General features: G+C 40.4%; 1 protein-coding gene and 1 long non-coding RNA gene across 14 annotated transcripts in view; one reads left to right on the top strand and one right to left on the bottom strand.

Moving 5' to 3' along the window:
* The window catches only part of SYNE1 (spectrin repeat containing nuclear envelope protein 1), a 296,053-nt gene that overhangs the window by 159,409 nt on the left and 110,501 nt on the right, over window positions 1-26,143 (bottom strand). For all 13 annotated transcript variants that reach the window (XM_079971464.1, XM_079971452.1, XM_079971451.1 and 10 more), the window contains 18 exons: window positions 25,440-26,068; window positions 23,910-24,089; window positions 22,995-23,145; window positions 22,389-22,547; window positions 20,892-21,074; window positions 19,264-19,365; window positions 18,342-18,545; window positions 15,940-16,147; window positions 15,290-15,402; window positions 14,153-14,358; window positions 12,899-13,054; window positions 12,048-12,339; window positions 10,758-10,930; window positions 9,782-10,091; window positions 8,261-8,425; window positions 6,583-6,939; window positions 5,101-5,237; window positions 4,602-4,779 (listed from right to left, as the gene is read on the bottom strand). In XM_079971464.1, coding sequence (XP_079827590.1) covers window positions 4,602-4,779; window positions 5,101-5,237; window positions 6,583-6,939; window positions 8,261-8,425; window positions 9,782-10,091; window positions 10,758-10,930; window positions 12,048-12,339; window positions 12,899-13,054; window positions 14,153-14,358; window positions 15,290-15,402; window positions 15,940-16,147; window positions 18,342-18,545; window positions 19,264-19,365; window positions 20,892-21,074; window positions 22,389-22,547; window positions 22,995-23,145; window positions 23,910-24,089; window positions 25,440-26,068 — 3,903 coding nt within the window. The remainder of the gene's footprint in view (window positions 1-4,601; window positions 4,780-5,100; window positions 5,238-6,582; window positions 6,940-8,260; window positions 8,426-9,781; window positions 10,092-10,757; window positions 10,931-12,047; window positions 12,340-12,898; window positions 13,055-14,152; window positions 14,359-15,289; window positions 15,403-15,939; window positions 16,148-18,341; window positions 18,546-19,263; window positions 19,366-20,891; window positions 21,075-22,388; window positions 22,548-22,994; window positions 23,146-23,909; window positions 24,090-25,439; window positions 26,069-26,143) is intronic.
* LOC307213586 lies at window positions 6,946-11,955 on the top strand. Its single transcript, XR_013837591.1, has 3 exons — window positions 6,946-7,121; window positions 8,276-8,377; window positions 11,909-11,955. It is a non-coding gene; the product is annotated as an uncharacterized lncRNA (long non-coding RNA).

Below are 26,143 nucleotides of genomic sequence, written 5' to 3'. Positions count from 1 at the left end.
TTTCAGACTTGGAAAATTTGCAAAGAAGGATAAGCCCAGAGACTGTTTGATAACTTTGAGATCGAAGGAGGAAAGGGACAAGATATTGGGCCAACACTACGAAAAGTCATTGGACATTTTGGATACAAAAAGGGCTGAAATTTATAAAGACATCCCGAAACAACTGTTGCACCTTAGATCCGCCTATCTTGAATTGACCAGATTGTTAAGAAGCAACTCAATCATCTTTAGGTGGGAATTTCCTCAGGGATTATCCTTTACCTTCAGAGGGAAGAAAGTCAAAATTAAAACAATTGAAGACAGAGATAAATTCTTGACTGCCTACGGAGAGGACCTTCAGAAAGGAATTGAAACACCATTTGGGCCTGGAGCATCTGCTGTACTTCTACCCTTGGAACCTGGAGACTTAGAGAAAAAGATACCACCCCTAGAGAAATAACAGAATTGTTTAGGATGTCTCTGCAACTTTTGAGTTGGAACATTAATGGGTGCAATTCCCCGGAAAAAAGGAGGAAACTATTTCATATATTGAAAAAAGAACAATTGGACATTATTTGTTTGCAAGAAACACATGTGACTAGGCTCCACAGAAAAGTGCTAATAAATAAAAGATTAGGCCAAGAATTTATTTCTTCGGATCGAGTTAAGAAAAGAGGAGTGGTGATCTATGTAAAAGAGAGCCTGTCACCTAAATTTTTGTTCAAAGATGAGCAAGGAAGAATTTTGGCAATCGAGATACAATACCAAGGAGAGAAGTTTTTGATATTAGGAATTTACGCACCAAATGAGGGGAAATCGGAATTTTACAAGAAGTTGCATGAGAGCGTCCTGGACTATCTGGACTATGACAACATCATTATGATGGGAGATATGAACGGCGTGGTATCAACCAACATGGATAAGTCACATAATCAAAATGTTACAAAAGATAGCAGACTACCTAAGACCTTTTTTGAACTGACTGACAATATGGACTTGATTGACATCTGGAGGACAAAGAACCCCTTGGGAAGAGAAGGAACATTCTTTTCTGAAGCCCAACTGACATGGACGAGAATTGACCAAATATGGATATCTAGAGGTCTGGCACCTAAGATCAGAAAGGTGGAAATCTGCCCAAAGACCTGCTCCGACCATAATGCTGTAAAGATGGTTATGACACTACTACCAACCGGCTCCTTTAGATGGAAGATGAATGACAATTTGTTCAGAGATCAGGAGATAACCAAGAAGGCCCAAAAAGTCCTGAAGGATTATTTTGAGATAAATTTGAATACTACAGTGGAAAAAAGAATTATCTGGGACGCAAGTAAGGCTGTGATGAGGGGGTTCTTGATACAACAGAATGCTGTAAAGAAAAGGACACAAAATGAGAAAAAAGATAAGATTCTGAAGAAAATTAAAGAATTTGAGAAGAAGTTAAGATTAAATCCGAAGTCACAGCCGATTCTGAGAGAAATTAAACTCTATCAAGCACAATATTCCAAATTGATAAATCAGGAAATAGAGTGGAAAGTTAAATTAATGAAACAAAGAACATTTGAATCGGCAAACAAATGTGGAAAACTGCTAGCATGGCAGTTGAAGAAGAGACAAAAATTAAATACTGTTACAAATTTAGAGGTTGAAGGAAGAAATATTCAGAACCCTGTGGATATCAGAAAATGCTTCCAGAGATATTTTAAAAAATTATATACTCAAGGGCCGCAAGATGAAATGGAGATAAAACAATTTTTGAAAAAAAATGGACTATCAAAATTATCACAGGAAAATAGAGTAATCCTGAACTCTAAAATAACACGACAAGAGATTGAACAAGCCATCCAGAACACGCAACTGGGCAAATCCCCAGGGCCAGATGGGCTCACCTCCAAGTACTATAAGACATTGAAAGACTATTTGATACAACCATTGTTGGAGGTTTGCAATGAAATTCTGGAGGGGAAGAAGGCGCCGGAATCGTGGAAAGAAGCGTTTATCACATTGATACCAAAATTGGAAACTGAAAAGACTCAACTTAAGAACTACCGCCCCATCTCTCTTTTAAACGTGGATTACAAAATATTTGCAGACATTTTAGCAAGTAGATTTAAAAAAGTTTTGAACCAAGTAATTCACAAGGACCAGGCAGGCTTTCTCCCAGGTAGACATTTGTTTGCTAATACAAGGAACATTATTGATATTTTGGAACTATTGCAAACAAATATCAACACAAAAGCAGTGTTAATTTTCATCGATGCGGAGAAGGCCTTTGATAATATTTCTTGGAAATTTATGAAGGAAAATTTGGAAGGGATGGGAGTGGGACGGGGTTTTGGAAATGGGATAGATGCAATTTATTCAGAACAAAAGGCTAAACTGATAGTAAACAATGTGATTACAGAAGAGTTCAAAATTGAAAAAGGAACACGACAAGGCTGCCCTATTTCCCCATTGTTATTTATTTCGGTCCTGGAGGTGCTCTTGAACATGATTAGAGGGGACCGGTTGGTTAAAGGGATTGAGGTCGGAGAGAAACAATATAAACTTAAAGCGTTTGCAGATGACCTAGTTTTGACTCTACAGGAGCCAGAATCTAGTACGAAAAAAGTACTACAATTGATTCAAGAGTTTGGTCGGGTAGCGGGATTCAAATTAAACAAGCAGAAAACTAAGGTGTTGGGAAAAAATTTGACAGAGACAGAGTTAAATGTGGTCAAAAAAGTAAAATACCTAGGGGTGAACATAACAGCAAAAAATCTGAGTCTATTTAAAGATAATTATGAGAAATGTTGGGTTGAAATTAAGAGAGACTTAGAAACTTGGACAAGATTGAAACTTTCCTTGTTAGGCCGAATTGCTGCTGTAAAGATGAATGTATTGCCAAAAATGCTGTTTTTCTTTCAAACATTGCAGATTGTGGACAAAACAGAGTGTTTCCGGAAGTGGCAGAGAGATATTTCCAAATTTGTCTGGCAGGGCAAAAAGCCCAGAATTAAGTTTAAGACATTAACTGATGCGAAAGAAAGAGGGGGCTTTGCCCTGCCAGACTTAAGGCTGTATTATGAATCAGCAGCTTTCTGCTGGTTAAAAGATTGGCTGCTTCTTGAGAATACTGATGTATTGGATTTGGAAGGTTTTGATAATGCGTTTGGTTGGCATGCATATTTATGGTATGACAAGGTTAAGATTAATAGGAATTTCAAGAACCATATCGTCAGAAAAGCATTGTTTAATGTCTGTACAAAATACAAAGACTTATTGGAAAACAAAACTCCAAGGTGGCTTTCACCATTGGAAGCTAAGGCCCGAAAAAGACTCAATATGGAGGCCAAATGGCCGAAATATTGGGAAATATTAGAAAAAGATGGAGACAACTGGAAATTGCAGAGTCAGGAGAAAATGAAAGACAAAGTGCGAGATTGGTTACATTATGCTCAGATTAAAGAAGTTTTTAAACTTGATAAAAAGCTAGGATTCCAGGTGGAAAAATCGAAGTTAGAAACGGAACTGTTAGAGCCTAAGACTAAGGTACTTTCAAGAATGTATAACTTGCTGTTAAAATGGAACACACAAGATGAAATGGTTAAATTGGCTATGATAAAGTGGGCACAGGACATTGGGTACAATATTATGTTTGAGGACTGGGTAAAATTGTGGACTACTGGGCTGAATTTCACTGCATGTAATGCTTTGAAAGAAAATGTAATGAAAATGATATACAGATGGTACATGACCCCAGTCAAACTTGCAAAAATATACCACTTGTCTGATAATAAGTGTTGGAAATGTAAGGAAAATGAAGGAACGTTCTTTCACCTTTGGTGGACTTGCCCTAAAGTGAAGGCTTTCTGGGAAATGATATATAATGAGCTGAAAAAGGTATTTAAGTATACCTTCCTTAAGAAACCAGAGGCCTTCCTTTTGGGTATTGTTGGCCAAGGGGTACTAAAGAAGGATCGAACATTTTTTATGTATGCAACAACAGCAGCAAGGATACTCGTTGCCAAGCATTGGAAAACTCAAGATCTACCCACACTGGAAGAATGGCAGATGCAACTGATGGACTATATGGAACTGGCCGAGATGACGGGCAGAATCCGAGACCTGGGAGAGGAGACGGTGGAAGAAGATTGGAGAAAATTTAAGATTTATTTGCAAAAGTATTCTAAATTGTATGAATGTTAAGCAGGATGTTTGATCATAAACAATTGGGCACCATGGAAACAAATGAAGTGAATTATGAAGATAAGTTAAAATTTATGAAAAAACTAAATTTTTAGATAATTATTGGGTTAATCTTAATGCACTGAAGAGGAAATAAACATATCTAAAATTTAAGATATAACATTGTAAAAAGGGATTTTAAGGTGGGGATAAGGTGAGAAATTGCTGGTTTAATTTTTATAAATTTGGAACGTAGGAGCGGGAGATGTGAGGAAGTCCAAGGAGGATCAGAAAATATGTTATGACACATGACATTTCTGTATGTTTTATTTTGTTTGTTGTATTTAAAAAATCTTTAATAAAAATTATAAAAAAAATAAAAATAAAAAAAATGTTGTTTAAGTGGATTTTGGAAATGCTGGAACAGCTTATTAGAATAGCTTATTAGAATTTACCTGTATTTTCTGGATATTGGCTGCAGCTTCACTGACATTCTGAGGCACATCAAAACATTTGGCAGTAGTGATTTTTGAATTGACCAGCCATTGTTGGAAGTCTCTGAATACTGTCCTGAATCTCTGCTGCAAGGCTTGCTCTTTACTTTGGAAACCCTTTGAAGCTTGTAGGCAAAGACTTCAGAGTCCCATGTTAGTCAAATGAAAATGTAGATTGGGATTATGTTAGACAAAATGAGGGAGATATTTAATCCAGTACAATACAATACACCAAATTAACATAAAAATGTGTTACACAACAAAATACTGTAGTACTGCTGTGAGAAACATAAATAACATCTGCATTGAATCTGTTATCTCTAAGTGAGGAATGATCTAATTCTTAATGCTTTTGCAAGATTTTAATTAAAAAGCTAACATTCAAAGAACATCATGGTTAAGTCACACAACACAGACATGCACAGATTTTTGGTTGTTTGTTCTATAAAGTGAAACTCACCTGTTATATTCCTTAATTAACTGTGATACCTTTGCAGAATAGGTACTCAAATCTTTGGAAAACCGACAAAGGTCATTCAGCTGCATTTTTATATCATCGTTCATATGTTCTGCCTTGGTTAGGGCACTCAATGTTTCCTAGTTGAAACAAAACAATACTAGTAAAATATATGCATTTGCATACATGGAATTATCCCTTCTTCGTGAAATGGATACATTGGCCTGATCAAAAGTCAAAGTGGGATATGTATGGATTTCATGCACCCACAAACAGCCACTGTGCTCTCCATTTGCTCCTCCCTTTACAATAGATAGGGAAACAAACCAGGAAGCTGTACCTAACTAGAGCTTCCTGTTACATGCACCCAGGAACTATGGTTAGACCTGCAAATCAGTGAGATTCCAAAGCCAACAACCATAGCTTGGATGCAGACTTCGGGAGTGATCATCAAACAACTTATAAAACTGAGTAACTTTTTTGTTCCCACTATGAGAGGGCTTAGTGCAAGATCTGAAATGCTGCTGTGGAGTTTGATGTATATAAATAACAGCTCTGACTTTACAAATACTGGAGGGAAAAGCCATGCTTGTGGCTGGTGGATGGGTGAGTGCAGGACCCATGCATGGTGTGTGTGTGTGTGTGTGTGTGTGTGTGTGTAAAAAACTTGATTTGGATCATTCAAGAGGAGAGGCAAAGTGGGATGTAAGTATTCTAAACTAATTTACTTTTGACACTTTCTTGAAGCCAATTACACTCTCCAAAAGTCTGTTCCAGGTGGTTGGGAAAATCTCTAGAGCAGGGTGTTGCGTTCAGAGGGAAAGGGGGAATTAGCCAAAATTGCCTTCTTTTCCTTCCCACCATGCACTGATGAAAAAACCTTCAGTGGACAGAAGGAGCCCTTCATTCACGGATGGTTAAGTTTGGATTCAAGTTCAAATTAAAATATGGATTTCTCCTATCATGATGGTCCATGATTATTATTCTTGGTCCAAAATTATACAAAACTATCAAGGCAGCTGGTTGTAAAGACCAGCAGGAAATTTGGTGAAAAACACTTAACCCAAGGCCAGCAGGACTACTAGTTACCTAAACCCCTTGAAACAGCCCATGGCGATTGCTGCGATGAGGGCTGAGAGAGTTAAACAGAAATCAGTACTCAAAGCTTCTGCGTCCTATTTTTGCCTCTGCTCAGAGGCCCCAGTTTCAGTGCCACGAGGACTGAGTAATGAAATGCAACACGTGTGTATGCAGAAAGCCATGAAATCACTACACATAGTTTCCACACACAAAACTCCTTCTACAGTTTGCTGTGTAGCTGGTTTTAGTGCTTTCAAAGTTAACTTACATGATTTAGTTCTAAAAGTGCATTCCAAAGTTTCCAGTTTAGCAACAATTGCTTATTACACTCTCTTTGTACAAGCGGTTTCCTCCCAGAAAAAGAAAAGAGCAGAAAGAGCTAAAACGGAAACAAAATGGTTTTACCTTTTCTCGGTGCCAGCATTCTACCAGCTCTTTGTCTGTCTGCTTACTATCCAGAGGGGCCAGCGTTTCAGACCAGGTTGCGAGGAGTGTGCTGAAGCGCTGCAGGGCCTCTTCCAGATGAGAAGCTTGCATGGTGAATTCCTGCTCTGACAGGGACATCTGAGTGTCCAGCTCCTGCAAGCTGTTTCGGGTTTGGAATGCAGTCTCTTCCCACTGCTTCCAGTCGGAGTGAAGGGCCTGCATTTCGGTCTCTATGTGCTTGCACCCCTGAACAGTTGTGTTCTTTTTCACCGCTGGAGCCAGCGTCTGAACTCTGTTTAGGCGGCCCTCACCAGTCTGTCTGGAATCTATCAGCTCCTGCAATGGAATATCACCATGGCAACTGAAATGGCTGTGATCCACTTCAGCTGGATAACGGCATGCTTACTACAAAACGACACACAGCATTCTGCAGAAGAGCTACACTGACTGCTCCATGTTCACAAACAGTTTCACCAAAAATATATATTTTCTGAACAGTGCCGAGCCTGTGCTAAAATGTAAGTGAAAGGTTAAAATAACAAAGCAGGAAAAAGAAAGGGAAAAGCTGTGCACAAAGTTGCAACATTAGCACCAAGTTACAGAGTTTCAGAAACTAAAGCCCTCATATTTTCCTAGAAAACGAAGTTTGGATTGATTAAAATTAACATGTGGTCTATTTTATATGATACAGATTGTTGTATATTCTGGACAGTCTTGAACTGAGCTGTAAGGTCAGACGCAGCAATTGGAAATATAGAAACATTCTAGGAGAAAAAGCACCCACTACCCGTGTTTTGTTTTGGGTATGATAACTTAAGGATGGTGTTATTCTCAAATTACCAAGTGGCCAGTTGCCATGTGGTATATGCACTTGTTCCATTATTTCACGATTTCTGATTCTTCATCTTCCTGTTATTACAGTCGTACCTCGGAAGTCGAACAGAATCCGTTCCGGAAGTCTGTTCAACTTCTGAAACATTTAACTTCCAAAGCGCAGCTTCTGATTGGCTGCAGGAAGCTCCTGCAGCCAATCGGAAGCCCCGGAAGCCCTGTCGAACGTTTACCTTCCAAAAGAACATTCGAAAACTGGAACACTCACTTCTGGTTTTCGATCATTCGGGAGCGGGAATGTTTGACTCCCAAGGTGTTTGGGAGCTGAGGTATGATTGTATTAACTAAGCTTATATAGCGAGTCATCAGCATAAAATCCCTGACTGACTTACAGGGCAAAGAATAAAATACATTATTACAAATACAAAGTGACAGTTCAAAATACCAACAAAAATAAAATCCAACATAAAACGTTAATGTTTTAGCATACAGAAATACAGTCAGCTAGCAGCTCAATGAATAAAACACAGCTTACACAATGAGAAGCCAAGTTTTGTTTGTTTAAAATGTTACCAGTTTAAAAGAACTGGGTATAGATAAAAGCCTTCACCTACTTATGCTGTGTATAATTTTCATTTATTTTAAGTAGCTGCAGTTCAGCAGTAGAGCTCTTAACATAATTTGAAGTAGCAGGTAAGCTCTCAGCTAAATTTTTAATATATAATGCAAGAAATAGTGTTTTCTTTTTTTAATGCTTATTTTACCATGTCTTGACTGATATTTGCTAAAGTTAATAGGTTAATAAGCTACTGCAGTAGTTTCTCACATTAATTCTGGCCAGTTTTTTCTGTATGGCTGATGAATCCCCTGACGCATCTGACCAGCGGTGAAGCTCTTCTTTTGCAGAATTAAGCCAGTCGGTGAATTCATGAACTGCATCGAGGTATAGTAGATGGTCCTTAACAATATCTTCCACTTTCTTCATTTTTTCCTATAAGTGAAAAGGAGGTTGTGTTCAATGCGGTGTTTACAGAATAACAATGCAATGAGTTAGTTCTGCCAAAGGACCTATATTTGTCTAGTTTCTACCCAAGAAAACAGACCTCACCAACATCTCATCCCTCTACCTCCTGGAAAGCCTCAGTGATGCTGTGAAGTCAGGTAAGTGCCCCTGCCCTGTCGAACTACTGGTCTGATTTAGGCAAACAAGTCATCTTCAAACCATGGTTTATGATCCTATTTGTTTTCTTAATTACCTATCAGAATTAACCACAGTGCTGGGTGTGGGCATACTACTAAACTATGCTTGACTGAAAATGAATGTGAAAGCTTCCAATCTTCCCCTTGCAGTTGTGCCAGAAGAAGAGAGGAGAGGAGGACACACAAGCATGGACTTGTGTATATAACAATAAACCACAGTTTAGTTCTAACTGAATCAGATCACTGTGAGTATAAATTATGTGAATGCTGGCAATGTATATTGTTTCAATAATATGGTTCTCTATAGTGGTAGAGTATGACTAGCCTTCAAGATGTTGTTGTACTCTAATTCTCTGCAGCCCCAGTCAATATGGCAAATAGAGATGATGGGAGTTGTAGTCCACTGAATTTTAGAAGGCACCACACTGGCTACCCCAATACAGGGCCTCTTTGCTCTAGCTACACACATGATGAAATATTCTTATAACTACAGCAATATGTTTTACTCCAAAGGAATATACATGATGAGTCACACATATCTTATGACTGAATCGTTCCCTTGCATCCCAAGACAGCAGAACTATTTGATTCTTTCAGGATTTGCTTATCCAATAAGCAATGTCAGATAATGAACCATATTTCCTCCTGCACTCACTGCACTGAACTCTTGCTTGAAGCCACAGAGCAGACAAGATAAACATCTACTTAATTTTTTGTTTGCTTTCTTGAGTATTGTATTGCATAGACTCTACGTTTTACCAGTTACAAAATATTTATTCTTTACTATATTTCCAATAACTTTCTGTCAATATTTGCCTATTCTGTCAATATTTGCCTGTCCTTTCATGATAAATAGAACCAATTGTATTGGAATGATCCAGACTCAAATCTTAGTTCCTCCTGAGTTCTCTGACAGTTTTTAAGCATCTCATGGTCAGCATAGTGCAAACGATCCCTGTCCCTCTCGCTTTCCTTCTCGGTGTGTTGCAGTGACTCAGTTGGATGGAAGTTAGATGAGTGGCCCAGCTGCAACATGGTGTCCGCTGCTGATGCTGCTCAGCTACTCCAAAGAAGTTTAAAGTATTTAAGCACAGCATCTTGGATTAATATACTTCCATCTATATGGGATAGCATACATCATATTTACCTTGACTACTGTTGCAATGTCGCTGAACTGGATTTTCAGTTCCTCTTGAGCAGCTTCTCTGAAAGAATCATCCTCTGTTTTCTCATACAGTTCTCTGGCTTTACCCATGAGCTGGTGCAAGTCTTTAGAATGGTTTTCCACTTCTGCAACAATAGTCTGGAAATGGTCCAGCAGGGAGAATTTCTCTTTCAAGCCATTCTGAGGCTCCAAAGGCTGCTCCACTTTGTGGTCTACTGACTCCAGCCACTGGTCTAGCTGACTTTTCCTCTCCAGATATTCATCCCACTGATGAATCACAGACTCAAGCAAGCTTGCAGTAAAGAAATACACAGTGCATTTAAAATCTTACACCATTTAAGAGAATGAACTAGATTTAGGGCTGCTGTAAAACACTTCCTGCCAATTCAGCCCCCACCCTACCCCAAATCACAGGTGGCAAGTGGGAAAGAAAATTTTGTTATTATTGAGGAGTGAGGGGGAAATAATCGAAATGATTTGGGGGCGGAGAAGGTTATATGTCTCTTACTTAACCTTTTTCATGAACAGTTGTTTGTTTCCTTCTCATACCACCCCCTCCTTATTCTTGAAAAGGACATGTTTTACACAGAAGACTGGCCAGTAGCCATCACAGCCATGCCTCTAAGGCACTCTGCTCAGAACTGGCTAGCTGGTTTTGGCTGGCCCTTCTCTCCCATAGCAACCTGCCAGGCTCCCATTCCTCAATGTTCTGGAGTGCCTCATTGACCTTCCAGAGATACTTTGTCAGGGTGCAGGCAGATGCAAGATCAAGGAGGGGACCAGAATTTTTTCTTTCATGAACTTCCTTCCTTTCACTTATCTTAGAATCCAAATCAATGCAAACCAGTCCTGAGCGAATTAATTAATCAATCAATCAATCACGAAGTAAGATGAACTCTCAATGAAGAAAATTACCAAACAATGACCACAAGTATATGTAGAAAGCGAAATAACTTACCTTTGACAACTCAGTGAGGTATTGATAATGCTGCTCCAGAGATCTTTTAATGTTTTCAGTTGGGTCTGTATCGCTTTCTGCCCTTCCTCATTGCTACTTTTAAGGGCTTGTTCACCTTTGCCAATGGCCATATTTAACTTGACCTCTCCCTCACCTTTCATTAAAAGGATCTCCTAGGAAGCAAAAGGACAGTAAAGCTTCAATAGTTTACCCACAAGAAGAATGCCACCCATCAAGTTTTGAAACAAAGGCTGTATCATATGTGACATTAGAAAGGATTATCTGTGTAGGTTTTTCTATGGACAATACTGAATTCTAGATTCCTCTTAGCAAGCCCTTTCAGGATTATTATAGAATTACAATAATAATTCAGCCTGATCTAGCTTTTAAAGTGTTGTCACAACTAGCACTAAAGATGAAAGAATATATTGGGTACCCTTGGCCAGTAAGCCACAGAAACGAATGGATAGGTTCAGCTTTTGAAAGCAAGGGGAATTTTGTCTCTTAGAGTGGAGGAGTAATTCTGATTACCATTTGGCCTGCTTGAGGGATGGTGATGATAATGATGCTTTAAAAGGTAAAGGGACCCCTGACCATTAGGTCCAGTCATGGCCGACTCTGGGGTTGCAGCGCTCATCCTGCTTTATTGGCCGAGGGAGCTGGCGTACAGCTTCCGGGTCAAGTGGCCAGCATGACTAAGCCGCTTCTGGCAAACCAGAGCAGTGCACGGAAACACCGTTTACCTTCCCGCCAGAGCGGTACCTATTTATCTACTTGCACTTTGACGTGCTTTCAAACTGCTAGGTTGGCAGGAGCAGGGACCGAGCAACAGGCGCTCACCCCGTCGCGGGGATTTGAACCGCCAACCTTCTGATCGGCAAGTCCTAGGCACTGTGGTTTAACCCACAGCGCCACCCATGTCCCAATGATGCTTTGGTTGCCTGTTATTACTCATGGTGGATCCTTTTTTAAAAAATGGTGGCTGTTATTTTAGTTTTTAATTTTAGTGTTCACTTCATGGTCACTTGTGTTTTGGTTTAACAGCTGAATATTATTCTTTTCAAAAGTGACACATAAGGTTACAAGCAAGGAAATAAGGACAATCCTGTATTTTCAGCAAACAATTTTTGTCTTTGATCTCTGTTAACTAGAGATTGAGTTTTATCTGGATTTAGGAAGCATATAAGAATAAGCATTTACCCAGCAAACAGTTCTGATACAAACAGTTCTGATACTGTTTACCCAGCGAACAGTTCTGATACAAACAGTTCCATGATTTTGTTACTTCACCTGTATTTGCATGAGGCGTTTCTCCAACACGACTTTGCTCCCAATGGTGCCCTCTGCAGAGGCCAGCTTTTCTTGCACATCTTTCACCCAGGTCCACATACCCTGCAGAGCTTCTTCTAATGCTTGGTGTTCCTGGAGAGCCACCTGAGAGGTCTTCAGCTTTTCCTTCACTACTTTGATTAGGTTATGGTAAGCAGAGAAATGCTGAGAAGCCAGACGGACTTCCTTCCCAGTACTATATCCTTTCTCATTTAAAACCTGTGACTTCTGGGTCAGTTTATCAAAGGATTCTCTAAACAAAAACGGAGAAGAAAGCTTATGGAGTTACACATATCTCTGTGTGATATGAAAAACTATGGACAATGTTCGTTATTGCAATATAGTTCCAATATGAATGGTAAAAGATTCACATAAGGGTACATGAACAAAACTGTAATCATAATATAATAGTGGGCTCCATAGTCACATTCCACACTGAATCCTTAGTCCTTAATAAGAATTTGGTTGTTAAGGGGACTGAGACTTGCTAGATTGTTGATGTATTTATGTGCCACGACTCACTTATGGCAACGGAACAAAACCTGTATGGTGGATATGAGAAACGGTTCCCTGAACCGATTGCATATTGCAGTGTATGCAAACTTCCCTTAACTACTAAGCTATTTTGAATAAAAAAGTTTAGCACTACACCCATATGCATATCTCACTTGTTTCTTGATTTCAATACATTTTTTATTTGTCACTGTGCTGGTAAAAATACACATTAAGCAACCTATTTAGGATCGTGTAGGCATTATTATATAATAGAGCAGGCAAGAAGATAGGATATTTAGGTAAAGTTTGTTTTGTACCTGGCCACCAGCAGCTCTTCTAGGAATGCTTCCACTTTCTGCACCTCATTTTTCTTATCAGAAATATTCTGTTTGCTCTCACCCAAAGCTTCTGTGCTTATCCTTTCCTCCATTTCATGGAGCCACAAACTCCAGCTCTTGCACAGATCCTCAAAGCTGTGAACAAAACAAAAGCAGAAGTATGCAACTGTCGCTAGATAAACAGAGAATTTACCTGCTATTACACAAACTGAGAAAGAAATTTGCCTAGATACCAGTTTTACTTTAATGCCTAGTGCATGAGAGCTGCACACAAACTATTTTTGTTCAGTGACGAGTAACCTAAAAATACTCAACAAGGATCTAAATATGTCAAGCAAAACCGTGGGAATTATAGAGAGAATGGAGCTTTCAAAATTGTAAAAGTGGCACAGCTTAATTTTTTATCACAGTCTACATGGAAACTGAAGGCAATGGAAGGATTGTTTCTCCACAGCCTGGCTCATACATTCACCCCTCATGTGATGACAATATATGCTGTATGCATGTGGAGCATACATACATTAAAGCCTAGAGCAGGTTCCCACTTTCAGAGACCACCCCTTGCAACGTGTGGATGGGGGGGGGAGGGGGAGAGTTAGGGCTGATGAGGAAACAATAGGCCAGCAGGGGTAGAGCTAGTGAAAACTGTCCCACTCTCCATCTTACACAAATGTAATTGTATGAAGGGTGCATGCCCAAATATGGTTATACAGGAAATATAAATGTCAAATAAGCCTATTTTGGTTGTTCTATTTCCCCTCCCCTTTCACTCTCTCTCTCTCACCCAGTGTCCAATGGTCAGCAGTCCTACCCATATCTCCATTTTAACTGTACAAACTAGAAAGAAGGACTGTTTGCTATGAGCACATGAATAAAAGTATTCAAAACTGGACTTGTTGCTAATGTTATGTAAGCAAGAGGACCGAGACCACAAACATTCCTCCCTGTAAAGGAAATGTTTTGACATGGTTACCAACAATTTCACAATGTTAAGCTATATGCCACTGTTTTCTTTTTGTCAAGCAAATCCACTTTTAGGAGAGGCCAAAGTCCAGTGGTCAAGCACATGCTTTGTGTGCATAAGCTGCTAGGCCCAATCCAGTTAAAAAGCTCTGGGGCTGCATGGCTGGGAGAGTCACTGTTGGTCAGAATAGGTAGTCCAAGACCACAAGGCAGATTTATATGGATATTTTATACACTGCATCACATGCACAAATGAATAAAACAACCTACCTTCCCAGCTCCGCAATGCATTCTTCCAGAGCTTGTTTATCTTTCAAGCACTGTTTAAAGAATCCCTCAAAGTCCTGATGAGCTTTATTTATCTGTTCCTGGATGCTATTCACAGATGATTTAGGTAGGAAAGCACAAAGATGTTCTCCTTCCTGGGAAGCTGCCCCCAGCTTGCTCCTTCCTTCCTCAACGGAATCCAACACTTTCTGAGTGGAACAAACACAGAATTTTACTTGGGAAAGTGGGTAGAGGAAGGAAAAAGAAAATGGAAATGAAGAAGATTGGTTAAAGCATGAATGTTAAGAGCAATTGTTTAGAAAGCCAAGACTATCTATACATAAAGATTAGTTGGCACAGACTTCCTTTGAATGTACCACTTCAGATGGTAGACAGAAGCTTTGAATGTTACTCCTTGTTCAGAAAACAAATACAAAGTTATTGTGTATAGAAGACCAACTAGCAAAAAAATTCTAATCTGCAAGTTTTGTATGGAAAGAGAAAGTTTGGTATGAACCAACATTCTGCAATCCACCTTACACTTGCATAGTAGCATCCAGGTATGCAGACAACCATGGTAAATGCTGTTTTGAGGAACCATCTTTATCACCCTTGGCAAGTAAAGGGAGGGAGGGAGGGTGGTGGGGATGGATCTTGGTGGGAGTAGGTTGCAAGGTGCTCTCTAACATCTACAGTAATCCAAAAGACATCACTGGAAACACAAAGGGCCTGGTAGCATCATCAGTTAAAACTGGGTAAAATTTAAAGTCAGATTAATGTTCAGTGAGCATTTCCCATGGGCTTCTCCATAGCTGCAATTGATGGTATGCGTATTATTTCATGCCATAGATACATACAACATGTCACCCTGCCTACAATGTTTTTGGGAAAGATGCTATTTCTGACCATTAACATGCTATCAGTATCCTGTCTTCAGTGAGTTCTTCTGTACCTGTTATCTTTGCGCCTTCACCAAGGTATTTTTATCAGAGTTTTTGCCGGTGGTAATGGGGATGGGCATGCATGTTGAGCGCTCACAAAACCCACAAGGCTTTGTGAGTGCTTAAAGGGTACACCTGCATAACCCAGTAGACTTGAAAACCAAACAATGTGTTGTTTGGTCATCCATGGTAACGGTACCTGCAGTTCATGGAGTTTTGCTTCGATGGCTTTACTATCTCCAGATGTAATACTTAAGTCTTTTATAGCAGTCTTCAGGTTAGAATACCAGCTTTGAAATCCACACATAGATTCTGGAAAAAAAACAAGAAGGGATAGATATAAAACATTACTATATTATACAAAATATTCTGTGCTCAGAATTCATCAAGAATACTCTGTTTTAATTATTATTTTCCACTACTGACTTGTATACTGTAATCACCGCCACTAGAACAATGGCATAGATTTCAGTTCAGTAATGGAACACTGAATATTCTTCTCTATGACAGACCACTTTGGTGTTAGCAAAAACAAGGAAGCCTGCAAAACAGCAGTGGCAGTTTAATAGAATTAGAAAACAGAAATAACAGCTGAGTTATTCTGGTGAATACTGACTAGGACTCTCTGTTTTGAATAGTGAATATATTAAGACAGTTTATGCAAAAACCCAGCTACTTGGAAAGGTAAGTAAAACAAGTTTTTGGCAACTTGAGTTTTAGGAAAGGCTATGCATAAAAATGAGTTAGTGATGTTAATGGAAACGTTTCACCAACCAAAGCTGGCATGACTCATCTCAAGCAATTTCATACATTCCTGTGGCTCACTTATTAACAACCATGACGACTCACGGAAGAAGTGTTTTTCCAGGGACTCTTGCATGGAAGTCTGTGTTTTCAAACATAACTGGTTCACAGCCTCATGCTTCTTTATCAGTGATGTGACAGTGCCCCCAAGAGTCTCCAGCTCCACAGATGGATATTTGCGACACAGGCTGTTAAGTGTTTCCTGAGTGGAATCAAAGTTGCTCTGCTGCTGCTGCAGGTCCTTTTGTATTTTCTGGGAGAAAATTTGTAACATCAAATAGAGAACATTATGTTTACTTAAATCTATCATGAACACATACATACCACCTTACTTATTTATATCTATTCCCTACTTGGAATTGGAAGGGACCCCTGAGGGTCATCTAGTCCAACCCCCTGCAATGCAAGAATATGCAGCAGTCTCTTAAAGGGGTTGAACCTGCAACCTTAGAGAGGGAAATATCAGCCATCAAAATAGAAAAGAAATCGATTTTAAATTATTCTACTAACTGTTTTACCTCTGTATGAAGTACATCGAAACTATACACCATTGTCCCTAATTTTGGGACACTTCCTCATGTATCAGTTGAACTGAAGTTTCTTGAAATGTATGTGCAGCCCTACTTACATTTTTTCTAGACTTAGAATCTAAGCCTTAGACCCTGGAAATACCTTTGGTTCATTGCCATTATATAGCTTCTGTGATGGGATGATGAGCTGCTTGTGCGTAAAAGCTTAGTCCCTCAGGGTTTGCTCAGCTTAGCAAAACTCTGTCTTTAGCGGAGCCCTTAAGCATGGCTCCCTCAGTCGCTGGCAGAATCCGACAGTGGGCGTTTGCGGAATCTCTTCCAACATAAAAGCTCCTTAACGGAAACGCGTCTTCTGGACTCTCGGCGTGACAGTTTCCGGCGAGGTGTGGGTGTCCCTATAGGAGGTCCTGAAACCTCCTCACTGTTTTCGCTGGAAGTGTCCCAGAGCCCTTTTTCCGACTCCCTTTCCCTCGGAGCTCCTTCTCTCCCCCTGCTGGTTCCTTCCTCTGCTGTTAAGTCTCTCCTAACCTCCTTGAGCCCTTCCACCACCTGCTCTGATGGCAGTTCCCTGACAGCTTCCAATATCTTCGCTACACGTTTCTACCACGCCTAACAAAGCAGGAAATTTCTCCACGCTGGATCATATGAAAACTACTGTATAGTGATAACTTTTCACATTTTGACTTGGAAATAGATGGCTGATTTCTAGGGGGAAAGCGAGGGGGCAGGGAGAAGGAACAGCTTGCTTGTTTTCCTCAGTGCTTTTTTCTAAAAAAATTCTTTAGGGGTACTCTCATTTTGACTCAAGAAAATCACCATTTTATAGTTCAAATCAGGAAAAATAAATACAGTAACTGGACAAAAGTACAAAGATTCACAAAATGTTTAGGGGTATGCGTACCACTGCGTCCCCCCAGAAAAAAAGCACTGGTTTTCCTGATAGTTCTAAACCAACACATGATAAATGCACTATATTAAGTTAGTTTAAAATCTCATCCATTTCTTGTAATTGGCATTAAACAGTGAGATATCTGGGATGAAGTCTTTTTTGTGTGTCTCTGAGCTAAAGGTGCCATGAAACCAGGGCCGGCCCACACATGAGACAAGGTAAGGCAGCTGCCTCAAGCAGCAGGATCTAGACAGGTGGCAGATCCGGCCTTCAAGGAGCATGCTGGCAGTGGCTGTGAAGGTGGTGGTGGTGGGCAGCTGCTGCAACATGCTCCTTGGAACCCTGATGTGCCGCCTCCCACCACTGCCACCTCATCTGTGGTGAGCAGGTGCAGAGTGTAACCAATGGCAGGATGCCTATGTAGTGACAAGGAGGGTTATGGGGACAGGGGGAGGGCTGGCACAGGCATGCTGAGGCTCTGGTCACTACTGGAATGTAAACAAAACACTGCTAAGAGGGATCAGGAGGTGGCCAGAGCCGAGCAGAGCCAGGAGCCATCAAATCTGATACACTGTCCTCTCTCTCCTACTGGTTGGGGGGGCACCCCGCCCCACCTCACAAGGCAACATCATGAACTTGGTTGTTAGAGTGGTGAGGCCGATGCTGGCCACCTGCTAACTTCACTAACCTCAACTTCAATATGCTTCCCTCGCCTTGCATGCTGTCCTAGTTGGTGAAGAGAAGCAAAAACAGAACAAATGGCTAAAGGAGATGGAAGCTGGGGGGGGGGGCTGGGGGGATATGAACATATTTATGAAAGGCAAGAAAGCAAACTGGTTCTGGGGAGCTCTCTACTTCCCACAAGTTTGATTTTCTGCCTTCTATAAAAGGTAAAGGTAAAAATCTGCCTTCTACCACAAGGTGATGCCAAAGCCTCACTAATGCCCTTCTACAGTGACGTAAGAATGGATATGGAATTCTGATGAACCATAAAGCTCTAAATACTATATTGTTTTTGTAATACTCACCTTGACTGTGCTTAGACCTGACAGATCCTGGCTATGAGCACAGCTTAGGAGTGATTCTTCCATTTTGGTGAGCCACTTTTCCATCTGATTAACAAAGTTATGCAACTGCATCTTCTGAGAACTGAAATCTTTTAGTGTTTCTTTTGCTATCTCAGACATTTCTTTAGTGTGCACCAGTTTTTTCCTTAAATCTGCTTCTAAAAACTAAAACAAAAACAAGCAGATTCATTAATGCAAATTCTCCCTGTCATAATCATAAAACAACTGAAAATAATTATTATCCCACTTCTGTGGTACCATTTGTTAAATAAGAAAACATAAGGTCCTTTAATGAATCAACAATATAAACATTAAATCCCACAAGTGGCAGCTACAAAAATAATAATGTTGCAGTATAGCCTTTCACCCTAAGAGGAGTCCTCTTGATCAGGGCTCCAGCTAGCCTTAAAGAGAAGCTTACAGAGGTGTTCAATGGGGGGGGGGGGCAGAACTGATACCTTCCCTCCAGCTGCCAGTACCAAACTTTAGCATTTTAGTCTTACAAAGGTGGTCCCATTTTGCTTTCAAGCTGGCCCTTGACCACCTGCCTTCATTATTAAAAGGAATAATCTTATTGTGGCTGTTCTTTCATACAATCTTCAGCCTAACAACAGGAATTTCAAGATAAGGCCATCTGATCTTTCTTCTATGAAAGAATCAGGACCAGTCACTAAGTTACATGATGGATTTTTAAACACCAAGAGCCAAATATAGACTCCCTCTCGTCTATGTATATAGTCTTGTAACAGGAACATTTAACAAAGATTAGAGCTATTAATTCAAATCAAACTTCATAGAAGCCTGAGACTGGAGGAGTGTGAAAGTCTGTTTGGGCTCCTAAAGGACCTTAAAGAACTAGCTGCAATGGGCTACAATATCTTACCTGAAGATTTGGGGGAACTTCTTCTGCATTTACTAATTCTTTAAGCTCAGATATTTTTGAACTGATCTGTTCCACATTCTGTTCTTTATTTATAATTTGAGACTGTAAAAGAGCACATGAGGAAAAATGGCTTTAGTTTAGTATCTCCATCCCAACGACACCCTAAGTCAGAGGTTTTCAACCTTTTTGAGTCCACGGCTCCCTTAACCAACTATATTCTTTCTGTGGCTCCCCTGTGGGACTCAGGAGCCCAGTTGTGTCACCCCTTGCCTGTAGAGCTAGCAGCCTCTCACCCTTTTTCAAACCCCTTCCCTTTTGGAGTGCTCCCTCAGCCTCCTCTCCTTGGGAGTCTCCAGGCAGCCTCTGCTGCGGCCTCTGGTCTCTGTGCTTACCCCCACCCCCCACCCCAAAGAGAGGTGCCTGCAAGAGGCACCATTCTCCTGCAGAGCTTATAGCCAGGGCTGCTGCAATAAACAGTTGTGCAAGCCTTGGGGAGGCAAAGACATCAGAGAAGGGAGGGAAGGAAAGAGGGACAGAGGCCAGTGTTGCTCATGGCACCCCTGACCGTCATTCAAGGCACCCCAGGGTGCCATGGCACACTGGTTGAAAACCACTGCCCTAAGTGCATTCTTTCCATATAAGTGAACAGCTGCCATTCATTCCTATTGGGAAAAGTAACTTGGGTCACAGTGTCAGGAGGGCGTGTAGGAACCAGGCCTGTGACCAGTAGGGCTTCACAGGACTGGGGCCTTCCTAAGTTTGTACTGGAGAGGCAAGGCGCGGCTGCACAGGTGAAGCCGCTTGGTAACTCACTGCACCTGGTGGCAAGAGCCAGGAAGGAATATAAGGGATATAAGGTCAGCATTTCCCTTTGGCTCTTTGCCACAGCAACACAATTCCTGCCTTGCTGCGTTTGGCTTCTTGCTTCCTGATCCTCGGACCTCGGCTTCCTGATTCCCTGCTTCTCGACCCTCAGACCCTCGACTTTGTGACTCCTTGCTTCCTGACCCTCGGACCCCTGGTTTCTGGACTCTTGTTCCTGCTCCCACGCCGCCATCTTGCCCCCGGTCCCAATGTCCTCAGCCGGGACTAACTTCACTTCACTTCTGACCCCCACTGAAAGATAAATACTGTGGGAATTTGCCATATGTCCTTTTTCCATAGTGCCAAAGAGTCCTCAGTTTACAGAATCTCCCTCAACAGAATCTCCTTGTAGCTCAAGATACAGGAAGTAGTGGTCAGTGCAACAGCATTGCTCACCTAGCTTTCCAGTGCCAACCATTACTGAGAAGAAAAGGGAAACCAGCAAGGCAACAAGGAGTTCAGTGCAAGCATGGTGGGAGCCTCTGATGGAATTTGTGACTGCAACCACATTTTGTTGATCTCCCTGCTGCCTTGTCCCTACCCCTCTGTCTCTGGATAACTGGCAGTGACCCTTGGCATTGGAAGCCCGATGAGCCAACCACTATTGGATATAGGCACAGGATCTAGATAAAGGTAGATGCATCATTCTTAGTACTCCTGACTTTTTCAATTCTGCTGGGAATTCTTCCAAAAGCATTTAACACCTGTAAATTGTGTGTATTCATTAGATGTGTATTTGTTGCCTGTTAACAATTTAACGGTACCTGGCATTCTTCCAGGAAAGCCTCGGTTCCCTGGCAGCTGGCCAGGTTGCTGACAATGCCATTCATCTGTGAGATGGAGTTGTTGCACCACCCATCCACATCATCACCAACTGCCAGGACATCTTCCCACAGTGACACACTGACACTCAGCCTATCTATGCTATCGTCAAGCTTCTCTGAAACCTGTTATGCAATGAAGAAAGCAATTAGGGATATTGCCCGATTAAATAAATCTTTATTGATTATTCTAGTAAGTTTAAGTCAATTAATTGCTTAACTAATTGCTTAGTTCTGCTGACCCACCTGTCATTCTAGCACAGCTCACACTGATTGCTAAGACAGACTGAGAACATCCTCCTGACTATGCCATCTGTATACTGAGTGATAAAGGTGCCAGATTCTTTGTTGTTCTTACAAGATCCAAGTGTGTTTTCAAGGACCCCTGCTTAGTCACTGGGAAAAGGGAAGACCTTCCTCAAGGGTTCAAATTTATCCTCATGCCAGAAACAGGAATTTATTTTAAAGAACTTGCAGCCTTGCTCAGGAACCTTTGTCCAGTTGCATTATCTTCACTCCCTAGTTGCATCAAATTATAGTGAATTTCTACCCAACCCTCTTCCTTCTCTAGTCATCACCACTAACCAGAAGCACACAAAGGAGCAGCAACCCTAACAAAAGGTAACCTTTGTGCTTCTTATTCCTCCTTGATCTGCCCAGAGTGAGAGTAAAAAGCCAAGCTGGATCTGGGAGCTTGGTGTTAACTAGTGCTATAATCAATGCCTCATTCCCCTCCTGAATTTCAAGGCTGACTGCATTACATAATGCACTGTGTGTGCATATATTGGTGTGCTTTTCTCCTTAAGAATAAGAGCTGTGTGGGGCACAATCAGGATTGGAACCATTACATGTAGGGAGGGGGCTTAACACTTTCCCTGATGAAAGCTTTCCCTGATGAAGTAGTTATTTCCTGCCAGGAGAAAAGACGCACTTTGAGAAATCAAATTCACATTTCCTTCCATTTTATATAAATATAGTGTACTTAATAAACTGTTCGGCTGAGACTGCAGAGATCTGGGTTCAGACCCCAACTAGGCCAAGAAATTTACTGGGTGACAAGGAGCCAGTTCCTGTTTCTCAAGTCAAACTACACACACACAGGATTGTTGAGAACTGTATGGGAAAACTCTGCATATGCTGCACTGTGCTCCTTGGAGAAATGATGCAATGCAATTCTGATAATTAATAAAAAAATATTTCAAGGTGCCATGAATTCTTCATGGTTATGTATAATACACACCAAGTTCTGATTATATATAACCCTTCATTCCCATGATTGGACTCACACTTCAGTTATTCACATTTTGAGCATCTGCACATGCGTGAGCGGCGAAACCCGAAAGTAACCCTTTCCGGTACTTCCGGGTCGCTGCGGGACACAACCTGAAAATGCTCAACCTGAAGCAAACGCAACACGAGGTATGACTGTATACTGCTTACATCCAGCCATTTGTCCACAGTGCTGTCCATGTCAACTTTTACTAGCATGGGATCACAGTTGGGAATCTTTTTCAGTTCTGCTAGCAAGTGTTTTCCTTTGTTAGTGAAGGCATCCAATTCCCTCTGTCTGTCATTCAACTCATTTCTGGCTGCTTCATGCTGTGAACAGAAACATTCGCTTGTTACAAAAATCTGTAAACAGATTCACCATCCATTCTGCCTAATCACCTTTACACGTTACATTTTAAACTTTCCATCATGACCAACTTTGGCACCATTGATTTCAAGCAACTACTTTTATTTTGAAAAGGCCAATCTAGAGTTTTGCAATAAAGTTACTTACGCATTGTAGGTAAAGCAATGCACATATGTTTTACATTGCAGATACAGATCACAGTCAAGCAACTGCAACCAAACCCTACTGTTTCACTTGCAAATGTCTGCTATGCATTACATTACGTGACATAGGATTACCTTCTCATGTAGCAGCTCATTGCATAAAAGAATCTATCCTCAAAAGTGAAGAATCGGCAGATGACTATAATCCTGCTAAAACGATTCACTAAATAATTACTACTTTTTTAGGATGAAAGTATTTTAATTTACCTTTGATAAAGCCCATCTGACATCTTCCTGGTCCTTCAACATGCCTTTTGTCATTGTAACATTGCTAGCAACCTCTATGGCTTTGCTTACTGTGGATTTCAGGCTCTGATATTCTCTTATCAGGTCAACAAGGACACAACACTGCTCCTGCCTATGATGTGAGGGAAAAAATGGGATGACACGTATGCTTTGTCTACTGTGTGCCCAGAGTATGATTGATCATGCAGAATTTGCTGTTGCCTTGTAGTTCCCTTCCCATGATATGCAGCAGCAGATATGAGGACATGCACTTTGATACAAAGGTCCAAGTAGAAAATGGAGGTATGTACATAAAGCAGCCGATAAAGCTGTTTTGTTCCTTTGAGCAGCCCTGTTCAAATGCTTGTGAATAGAACTAAATAGCCTGCAATTTTGCTTGCAGCAGTATGCTCACCTTGACCACGTAAAGTGGAACTGCCATTCTTGCCCTTCTTCTTGGTCTAGAAACCCGCATTTGGGTTTCTAGGGGAAGGTAGCAATAGTGACCTCTGGCACAGAAACTTACAATGCAATAGTGACCTCTTCCAGAACCTTGGTAGTGTGTATGTTCCTGATTGGAACTATCAATACCAGAATCTAATAGGGGTGGAATAAAAACCTCCATGACTTTCTCCTGCTCCAAAGGTAAATTTTTGAACTAAGGGGAAGGGAGAGGTAGGAGCTGCTTTGTGAGTGACTTTAAGCCTCTATGGGCATTCAAATGCTAGCAGAGCATTTGCCACCATTCAGCTGGAGTTTTTGCAAAGGCTTGACCCTCTTCAGAACAACTTGAAGGAGGATACTTACACCTACAACTCTAGCAGCGTGTATTAAGTCAATACAACATATTTATAAAAACCTTCAATGTTTAAATATTGCAATTAATTAAATACCTACTTTTCTTGAATAAGTTTCTTAGTATCCTCCCAGGTGACTTCCAAACAATTAATCTCCTTGTCAACTGCTTGAGCACGGTTTATATCTTTTTGGGCAATTTGCTTTGCTCTGCTCATCAGCCATTTTAGTTCATGCTGGTGAGAATTCAGTTCATCATCCAACTGATTAAAAATCCTTAATCTGTAAATCAACATATTTATTACGTATTGTTAATTTGTTTTTAGGTTTCTTCATTAATAAATAAATATAACATCACCAAACAAAACAACAGACAAACAAAGCTACACCTCTGCAAACAGACAAAAATATAATATAATATTTGGTTAAGCACCACAATAACATTCTATAGCAACTGTGATTATATGAATCAAATTGTAGTACAATATATATTCTAAGAGAGAGAGCCAAAGTGGTGTTTTTGTCTTCATTAAATTTTTGTATTTATCCCATACTCTATACAATTTTTTCCCTAATTATGTGATTTGTAAATCCTTTTACATTTTCATACCACAAATATTATCTTGAACTTCTAATTCTAAGATACGTGAATTCTCCAATGTCATCCATTCCTTCAACCAACAAAGACATGATGTTTCATAATATAATCTCATATCTGGCAGGGAGAAACCTCCTCTCTATTTTGCCTCTATCAATATTTTATTCTTGTTTTTTTCCCTTACCAGATATATTTAGAAATATCTTTTTGCCATACATTGAAACAATCTGTCTTGCCAATCACTGGAATTGATTGAAACAAAAATAACATTATTGGTCATACATTCATTTTTATAGTCGACACTCTACCTAACAGTGAAAGTTTCATTCTGTCCCAAAATTGCAAATTTCTTTTAATATCTTCCCAGGTTTTAAAATAATTATCTTTATACAGATTTATATTATTTGCTGTTAACCATATACCTAGCTACTTAGGAAGGTTAACACCAACCCCATTCCTGATAGACAGTGTACTTGCAAATATTTTCTGAAATTTAGTCTATTTTTGTCCAGTGTACGGTAAGTTCTATTATTGTAACTGTTTTCCATACAAATGCCTTCACATCTTAAATTTTATATCCCGTTCCATACCAATATGTATGTCTTAAGCATTTGGCATATAAAGTATCTATTGTTTTGACAATTAACCTTATTACTTTCATCAAGAAAAAGGATGAAGGGCTAAAACTAACAACTCCACCGCACCATCAACCTCAACCTAGACCAGTACCATCATATAATGGAAACCTACTGATGGCTACACATACCTACATGCTTTGAGCATCCACTCAGAATATAGCACAAGATCCATTGCCTTAAAACCAAGCCCTATTGATACAACCATGTCTGTTCCAATTCTTTTGACTAAGACCCACAACTTACAGATTTATAAATCAGGTCAACGAGACCAGACAGCAAAAAATAAAAAATAAAAATGCTTTTTTGACTCAATACACAATCTTAGTAAGTGAAATGAGTTAAGAACCAGTTGAGAAAGTTATCCTCACGTGATGCATGCATTCCTTTTTGTTTTACCTTTGCTGAACTTCTTGAAGGCTTGGTTCATTCAGTCCTTCCTTGTCAGCCCTTTCTTCGATATCTTCAATGCTTTTTAAGAGCTGTTCTTTGCGTTCCATGACAGACCTGTGCAGAGCTCCCAGGGCTTCTGCTTCACTCTGTTTCGTTCCCAGCAAAGACTGGATGGACTCTAATTCTATGCAGATATTGTCAGCGATACTCCTGCAGGAGATTCTTTGCTCAGAGCTTCCATGTTTTAAATGATATTGTGCTTTAGTGAGGGATGTATCTAAACTGGCTGCTGTAGATTCCAGTTTGCTGACATCTTGAATAACCTCACTCAATTCCTTCTCCAGCACTTCGGATTTAGACTTGTCCATGTTTCCAGTAGTTTCTACCATCTGCCTCAAATGGTGAAGAACTTGAGATGCAGCAGTATGAAGCTCTAAGAAGGCCTTCAGGTGGGGCAAAGCATCTTGCCTGCGGCTAATTACCTGACTGGCCTCCTGATAGAGCTGGAGACAGTCTTCAGCCTTATTCTGGAACACACTGTGATCTTCCGGCCGACTGAAAGAGCACAGCTTTTCAACATGACTCTTCAGACTCTGTAGTTCTTTGAACTTTCCTTCCACTTCCATTCTGTGTTCCTGTTAAGATGAAGGGTAGGGAATAAAAAGTGTTAAAAAGCAAAAGGAAAACACCTCTTCTTGGCATATGCCTTG

This window comes from Podarcis cretensis (assembly GCF_951804945.1).
Source record: "Podarcis cretensis genome assembly, chromosome: 3".
Taxonomy (NCBI): Eukaryota; Metazoa; Chordata; class Lepidosauria; order Squamata; family Lacertidae; genus Podarcis; species Podarcis cretensis.
The sequence above is the reverse complement of the archived record's forward strand: the minus strand, read 5'-3'. Positions and strand labels throughout refer to the sequence as shown.